The sequence below is a fragment of the Ailuropoda melanoleuca genome, chromosome 6, assembly GCF_002007445.2.
Source record: "Ailuropoda melanoleuca isolate Jingjing chromosome 6, ASM200744v2, whole genome shotgun sequence".
Classification (NCBI taxonomy): Eukaryota; Metazoa; Chordata; class Mammalia; order Carnivora; family Ursidae; genus Ailuropoda; species Ailuropoda melanoleuca.
The window spans coordinates 131,574,977-131,583,272 of NC_048223.1; the positions used below are offsets into that span (position 1 = coordinate 131,574,977).

Sequence of the window (8,296 nt, forward strand, 5' to 3'; positions counted from 1 at the left end):
GGCTTAGGATCACAGACTCTGACTACCCTTGCGGTCCTTAATTGGGTGAATGCATTTATGTGCTCCGAAACATACTTCAAAAGTACACAATAGTCTTAGGTGATTGACTCCCAGGACACTGAGGAATTCTAACGTACTGTGTTTAGTGACAGGTGTCTCAGTTATATATTTTGTGCCCACAAGAGCACAAATTACACTTGGCCTCCAATTATGTTTCTTTTTCTCAGCTAATTGGTGGGGACTGTGGGCAAGGGATTGACTGCCTGAGAACGCCAGCACCTTGCTCCTCATTTTGGGGATTTCTGGAATTCTGTATAGTCCAGGCCTGAATAAGGAATTGAAACAATTACAGGGTGCGTTTGCAGAACGTGAATCCTTCTGCCTGGAGACCCAGAACCGTGTTAAGTCCTAGATAGGAGCAGAGCAGAGACTGTGAGATCAGGGAAGCGCTTACTGAGTGCTGCTGCAGAACAAGAGGGCATGTGGCCAGGGCTTTACCAAGTCTCGAGGGTTGAGTCTTGGGTCAGACAAACCCTTCTACCCCTGCACAAACTCAACTGAGGCAGTTGTATTGAAATAGTGCTTTTATTTCTTGAAGTTCATGGAATATGCTCCAGGGCAGGGAGAGTCCTTGCCTAGGAGGGCACAAGGCCTTGCTTGGTGGGCAGCTCTGGGTCTTCCTCCTCAGTGACTCCTAGGAGCTTGGGATTGGCCTGTGGGAGGTCAGGGTCTGAGGAGGGAGGTCTCCATGCACCCCTGTGCCCACACCCTCACTGGGACTAGCCTCATTACACTCCACCACTGCCAGTCTCTGCACTTTTGTCTTGGTTGTGCCCTGTGCCCACACCCTCACTGGGACTAGCCTCATTCCACTCCACCGCTGCCAGTCTCTGCACTTTTGTCTTGGTTGTGCCCTGTGAGAACACCCTTCCCAAAAGACCATCCTCTGAGAACTCTATGGTTCCCCTTCCTTGCCTTCCTGTACCCTGCTTTCATGAGCTATCTCTGCTCCCTGCCACCTAATTCCAGGACTCACAGGCTCTCCTGGGCCAGCCCCTTCCTCTTGTTTGCTTTGGGCTCGAGCAGGGATCTGCATCCCAAGCTTTTCCAGCTCCTCCTTAAGCCTGAACAGAGAAGGGTGAGGTAGGAGTGTGGGGAGGGGTAAGGGGAGGAGAAGGGACAAGAGGGTGTGAAGAGACCAGGAGATAAGCTGAAAGGGGAGCAGAGATGCCCTCAGCCACCTTCCCCTTGGGGGCTGGGGGCAGGGCCTCCACGCCCACCTCTGCCTCTTCTGCTGCAGCTGCCGGCACTTCTGCTGTAGCTGCTCGTGGTGATGTGAGGCAGCTTCCAGGAGCTCCTGGGCCTTCCTATTCTCTTCTTCAAACAAATGCCTGAGGGTGGGGCCATCAGCAGTGGCAGCTCCCTCCCTCACCCCATTCCCTGTCCCTGACATCCTTATCTTACACTGCGGCTGCTGCCTCCTGGCTGCGGAGAAAGAGCCCCTCAGCAATGGTTGAGCAGCCACCAGCCCCAAACTGGGAACACAGACGATGCTTCACATCCTCCAGCTTCGCCTCCACAAGCTTCTCTGCAGCAGGAAGGGACAGATGAGCAGGGCAGGGCAGAGCAAATCAGGGCCTCCCCATTCTCCAGGCCTCACCTTCCTTGAGCAGTTGCTCCTTGCTGCTGTCCAGGGTGCCAATCTCCCGGGCCATCTGCTCTGGCCTCTGAGTAGGTGGAAAGGAGGCCTGTCCATGTGTCCCAGCCTCCTCCCATGCACCTCAGAGAAGCCCACCTGGATCTGGTCTCTACTCAGCCTGCCTCACTTCCTACTACTCTGGGCCTCTGGGCACACAAGGCACGCTCCAGCTTCAGGGCCTCTGTACTGGCCATTTTCTCATCCCAGATACCTGTGATGCTGCACTTGAGGGGCTCATGAGGTGGTTAGCATTCAGGAATTTTGCAAGCTTTGAAATCGGGTCTGAGGCAAGTATTTCTTATAGGGAATCCGAAAACATTACAAATCAGAACTGTTCCCTGGAGAATCAGTCACCAGACCTTAACTACAGCTCTTCTTCCCTTTGTGGGGCCTCCTCACTGAGCCCCTCCATCCTAACATTGATCCTTTCTGCCCCTTTTATTTGGCACTAGGGATCCTTGGTTTCCCACTGTCTGCCCTGTGCCAGTCATGGCTGCAAACACATCCACGGATCTTCCTTATGGATAACCTCTCCTTGGTTCATCAAGGTTGCTCCTGGCCACTGAAGGGCCCAGGGGAGCAGCAGGGATGGATGGGCAGGACCAGTGAAGTGGATGACACTGGGTGGTGCCAAGGGACTGAGCTGAGGGCCATTCTGATGTATGACCACCAGGTCTGGCTCAGGAGCTAGGGGTGGCAGGTGAGAGGAAGGTGGCCTGCAATGTGACCCTGAATTTTGGGTCTGGGACTTCCAGTGAAGATGTGGAAGGTGGGAGGAATGGCTTTGAGTCACTCACATGGAACTTCCAGAGGTCCTTGTGCTGGCCCATGAGATCCTCCAGCTGTTCTTCAAAATCCAACCTGCAGACCAACCACGAGATGAGGGGCCATGGGCTGAGACATTCCTCCCCACCTTGGCCCAGGCCAGGGGTCTTCATGCACAGACCTTGGGAGGTTTGCCCATGTTCTTTGCTCTGTAGGAAGCACCTTCACCACCTTGTCCCTCCAAGCCTCAGCTCAGCCAGCTCCTCTTCTAACCCCCATCCCTGATATTACCTGCATCCACAAACCATCCCAGCATATTGCCCCCACCCTGCCTGGCATTGGGCACTGGGCTTTACCTCAGTTGCCTCTGTTTGTTCTTCTCTTCCTCAATCTGGGAGTTCAGAGCAGAAATTCGTTCCTTGCACTCCTGCAGCATGGTCTGCTTCCTGGGAAGAGGCAAGGCAGCTCTCAGTCATATTCTCTGAATGTCTCCCCAGGACAGGGCTGGGGGTGGGGCTTCTGCCTCCTCTTGGGGTCTGTTCTGGCTTTCCAGATTGAGGTCCTTCTCTAATAACTTCATGGGGGGGGCATGAGCATGTGTCCCCTGGAAATACTGTTGTGAAATCAGGGAGATCAACATGGACACAAGTCAGGTGCACGAGCACACATACATATTAATCTCATCCAAATTTCCCACATAGTTCCAATGTTGGTATGTGAGGGCTTGGGGACTCTGGTCACAAAATGAGCTAAAATCAAGGTTCAGGAATTGGAGACATGGATTCATAAACATTGAGGTGGATGGAAGGAGAGTGAATGAATGGAGAGACACTTGTGGCTTGATGCCTAAATGAAGGGACAGAAGAGTGAACAGAGAGCCAAGGAGCCAATTTTAGGAAGAATAACAGGCATAGAATAAAAAACAGCTGAACACATTTCATATTCTAGTAAATGAATGATTATCCCAGTGAGTCAGAGTACCCTTAACACTACTGTGTACTGTTGGGGCCAAGGTGTGAAGACATGCATTTGGCCTCTCCTTTTTACAGAGGGCCACAATGTGACCTGTGAGTCCAGGACGGATTTTCCCTCTCTCCTTTCCACCACAAAGAACGGGGAGGGCAGAGCAAGTCCCAGATGGAAGGTCTTACCTCTGCGCCTCACTTTCCTTCTCCTGGCAGTGGAGCCTGAGGATCCGTAGGGTCTCTGCAGGGAGAGAAGCCAAGGGCCCCAGGACAAACCATCAAAGCATCAGGATTGGGCATAGATAATAGGGTCAGATCATGTGTGGTCATGTGGACACCTGATAGGACTTTGTCATTTACTGCAAGTGTGGTGGAAGCCATGGAGGGATGCAAACTAATTCAGGTTTCAAAGGGCCTCAGCTGTTTTGGAGATTGACCTCGGCAGGGTGACAAGGGCAAAAGCCTGGATGGAGACAGAGTAGCTGCAGTTACCTTGCTTTTTGTTCAAGATCTCTTTCAGGCGTACTTTCTCTCCACTCACTGGAAAATACAGTAACACATTCAGGCATCAGGGTGCATCACTGCACCCTCAGGGAGTGCATTTGCCCCTTGTCACACAGGCAGTTTGGGACAGCTCTACCCCAATCCTAAATGTGGACCCCTTGAGTTGAGCCCCCTCCCCTCTTGAGCCCACACTCCCTGTAAGCAGCAAAGGGCCCTGGGGATGATTAAGGGTGACTGTGAGGATCCTGTGGAAGGCCAGTGCTTACACGGAGGGGAGAGAAAAAACACATCACATGAACTGGGATATGGGCTGTGAAGAAACACACCAAGCAGTAAGGGGAATATGATCAGGTGGGGACAAGGTGCTGCTTTCCATGGGATGACTTGGGGGAGGTTTATCTGAGAAGGGGACATTCAAGGTGAGAGATGATGACGTGTGGCAATAGGAACCTGTACTGGATGGGGCAGGACAGCCTATCAAAGGCCGTGAGGTGGAAGTACGCTTGGAGAGTCCTTTGCGAACACTCCCACCCAGAGTGGGAGATTGGCAGGGCCTCATGTTGGAGAGGGGGTAGAAGCCCTTGGCCACAGCAAGAATGCTAAGTGTCCAGAACATTGAGCTCAGGAAGGCATAACACTGAAGTCCTCTGGGTGACCCCCAGTATGCTTACATGAGTCCATTTCCCTCTGCAGGGCCTCCCACACAGTCCGGGCCTCTCCCAGCTCCTCACTGGCTTTCTTTTTTGCTGTCCCAAAAAGCAGAACAATGTGTAAGTGCAGCCTCCAACTGCATTATTCCTTGCAAACGATGACATTTCTCATTTGTCTTCCAAGAAATCTGGGTTGGGGGGCAGATTTTAAAGCAAGAAATGAGGCTTCCAGAGCACAAGCCTTTCTTGTTGGGCTGTTGACAGCAGCACCAGGTTCATGGACATGTGACTACAGCAGTTGCATTTAGATGGACCCATCCTTGGTTTAATGATCTGCTGCTATCATGACCTAGTCAGTAATCTTTTAACAAGGAGCCCTGTAAATCATGTAGCTGGTCCCTGAGCTCACCTTGCTGAACCTCATTAATCCGATTAATCAAGACTTCAACCCTGGGCTCTAGGCTTCCAGCTGCAGGAAGGAAAGGAAGTTGAGTGGAGTTGACAGGGCAGGCAGAAGGAGTTGGGGGCCCTACAGGGACTCTCATTCTGGGTAGGGGAGACAAGGAAAAAATAGTTACTGAGTCAGGTTGTAGTAACTGCAGCCAAGAAACATAGAGGGGCAAGGAATTAAAGAGTTAAGGAATGGGGCATGCTTTCAGACTTGGGAAGACCTCCTAAGGGCCCAAATCACGGGGAGGGCAGTTCCTGGGTGGAGTGGGAGGTAGTCAGTGCAAAGGCCTGCCCTGAGGTGGGAACATGGCTGGAAGGAGGCTGGTAAGCAAGCAGAGAGCAGAAGTAAGGCGGAGGGGGGCGCCTGGGTGGCACAGCGGTTAAGCGTCTGCTTTCGGCTCAGGGCGTGATCCCGGCATTGTGGGATCGAGCCCCACATCAGGCTCCTCTGCTATGAGCCTGCTTCTTCCTCTCCCACTCCCCCTGCTTGTGTTCCCTCTCTCGCTGGCTGTCTCTATCTCTGTCAAATAAATAATAAATAAAATCTTAAAAAAAAAAAAAGGGGGAGGGAAGGGAGGTGAAAGTGAAAATCTGGATTTAACTGAATGCAGTTGGGGCCAAATGGGTGGCTAGCAAGGGAGTCTGGGAAAATTCTCGCCTTCCATCTCCTCATACTTTAATTCTGAATTATGGGGCTATATTTTTACTTCAGAGAATTAAGTTTTAAAGGAGAGAGTAAATGAGTTAATTTCCCAAGGCTGTGAACTGTTGGGCCTCGAACTGAATCCACTTCTGCCTTATCCCAAAGGTCAGGCTGTGCCTCAGTTACAGAGGAGACATGGGACCTTTCTGCAACTTCTTCACCATTTCCAGCAAGTCTTCAATTTTCTCTGAGGATTTGGCTTGCTCTGTGGAGACAAAACCAAACATTTTAGAATCCCGAAGGAGAGGCCTGAGGAAGGGTCCACCAACTTTAGTCTGGGACTGAGGGGGCTCAGGTCTCCAGCCACAGTGGCGCCCCTGCTCCCTGTCCTGAGGTGGATGCGAGGGGTGAACTTTCACTGCCTGTAGTATTCAAGATTGGGTCAAATTTATGATTCATCTCCACAACAAAATACTGTGCAGCCACTGAAAAGGAGGTAGATTTGTATGTATTAACATGGAAAGACATCCTAGATGGTAAAATAAAGTGAAAGATGGTGTGTAGCGAATCCCACATGGCTACGAAAAGAGATGAAATATATACCTGTCTGTCTACAAATATATGTATACCATCTCTAGATAACTTCTGGCCAGAATCACACAAAAAAATTCAATAGTAGTTACCTCTGGAGGGTAGGACTGGAAGGAGAAGAAAGAGGATGTTTACCTTTCACTATACACAGTTCTGCATATGGCTATATTTTTTAAAGTTAATAAATTTCTCTGAGTGACCCTCAAACTATTTTTTTTTGTTTGGGCAAACATTTTCCCAGGCATTATTATTATAGACCAGGCAGTGAGATGCACTGTTTTTATTTTCTGTTGCATGTCTAGTGCTCGCCACAAGGTAAGGCACACGCTGGCACTAAATATCTGTTGAATGAGGCAACTAATGTCTTGTCAACAAAAAATCCAGGGCACAAAATAGCCTGTGTAGTATGAGCCCCCTAGTTTTACTTTTTATTTCAAAATAATTTCAAATTTCCTAAAAAGTTGTGGAAATAGGATACATTGCTCCTATCCCCCATTTGCTAACATTTCTGAACCCGGAGAATGAGTTGCTGACAGTGCTTCATTACCCATCATGTACACAAGGACAAGGACACCCTCCTAGGCAGGAGCCACCGGACAACAGGTGTTGAAATAGTGTGGTCTGGGGGCGCCTGGCTGGCTCAGTCGGTGAAGCGTCTGCTTCCGCTCAGGTCATGATCCCGGGGTCCTGGGACCCAGTCCCAAGTCAGGCTCCCTGCTTAGCGGGGAGTCTGCTTCCGCCTCTGCCCTCCCCCGCCCCTGCTCGCTCTTTCACAATAAATGAAATTAAAAAAAAAAAGAAGAGACGCCATGGCCTGATGTGACCGTGTTAGGAGACGGGCTTGCGGAGCGACTGGGTCCTGACGGTGGACGCAGTGCCTTTACAAGAGGGCGCGGAACCGCCGGCGCCTCCCGCCCTGCGAGGGCCCCGCGCGGACCAGGAGCTGGTCTTCGCCAGACACCGCGTGCCGCTGCCTGCGTCTCCGACGCCCGGCCTCCAGAGCCACGACAAAGGGCGCTCTGCCGTCTCCGGGGCCGTGCGGGCTCCGGGGTTTCCGTTAGGGCAGCCCGCTACCGCTCTGCGGGCGCCCCTTCGGCTCCTGGTCGGCGGGGGCTCCTTCCGTGCGGCCCTGGCCACGGGGGTGTTTCATTCAAGGGACGTGCCCAGCCGGGTCCCCCGTCCCCTGAGCCGGGGCGTCTGGAGGAAAACCCGCGGGACGCTGCGCGGAGCCGGTCGGTCTGGGCCGCCTGAGGACTCGTCTGGGGCCGCGGGGCCGCCCCGACGCCCTCGAGAGCCGAGCGACGACGGGGGTTTCCGGAGGGGCCTCGCCGCCGGGGGACAAACGGCCGGGGGGGCGGGGCGGCTGCCCGACCTTCACTCGGCAGCGCGCTCCCCGTCCCACCTGCCTCGGCCCGGCCCCCCACGGCCGCCCCTGCCGAGACCCCTGCAGTACCTCCGGCCTTCTCAGCCCGCTCCGGGGCTCCCGCCCGCTCCGCGTCCGAAGGCCCGGGCCGCCCCGCCATTTCCTCCGCTCGCAGATGCCCGGCGCGTGGCGCCCGGGTGGGGATAGAACGAAACTCGCGCCCGGGGCGGGGCTTCCTGCGGCACGCCTGCGCACTGCGCTTCCGACCGCGGAGGGCCGGGGCTCAACGGCCGCGGACAGGCGCTAGTGCGCATGCTTCAAGCCTCTGGGGGCCGCGCGTTCAGAGTAGAGGAGGTGGGGGCTGGGTGCATGTGGTCTTCCAGGCTTGCGATTGGCCAGTTGGGGAGTCAGTAACCTGCACTTACATAGACCGCTCTCGAAGAGCCGCCCCCACTTCACTGAGCCTGTGGAGGTTGGGGTAAGTGCGCCTGTGCCCTGCGGTGGATCTAGGGTTTGATTCTTGTCTCCGCCAAGTTCCTCACGGCGCACGTGGGGGTTAAGCCCTGGAATGTACCCTTTACGCAACCTGGAACTTCCTGGAGAAAGGAAATTTAGGGTTAGGAAATCCTAAACACTGCATTTGTCAATATATTTTTTGTTTTTCTT

General features: G+C 53.4%; 1 protein-coding gene across 2 annotated transcripts; it reads right to left on the reverse strand.

The window, feature by feature from the left end:
- Positions 1-577: 577 nt before the first annotated feature.
- On the reverse strand, positions 578-7,873 carry SYCE1 (synaptonemal complex central element protein 1). 2 transcript variants are annotated; one of them, XM_002928695.4, is made up of 13 exons: positions 7,721-7,873; positions 5,879-5,941; positions 4,993-5,052; positions 4,605-4,679; positions 3,922-3,969; positions 3,616-3,670; positions 2,821-2,910; positions 2,497-2,560; positions 1,661-1,727; positions 1,465-1,588; positions 1,281-1,391; positions 1,037-1,124; positions 578-713 (listed from the first exon to the last, which is right to left on the reverse strand). In XM_002928695.4, exons 1-13 carry the CDS (start codon positions 7,788-7,790, stop codon positions 636-638), a joined length of 993 nt encoding a protein of 330 aa, XP_002928741.1. In that variant the 5' UTR covers positions 7,791-7,873; the 3' UTR covers positions 578-635. The 2 variants fall into 2 exon arrangements, with proteins under 2 accessions (XP_002928741.1, XP_034519441.1); XM_034663550.1 differs by lacking the exon at positions 4,993-5,052.
- Positions 7,874-8,296: the final 423 nt, after the last annotated feature.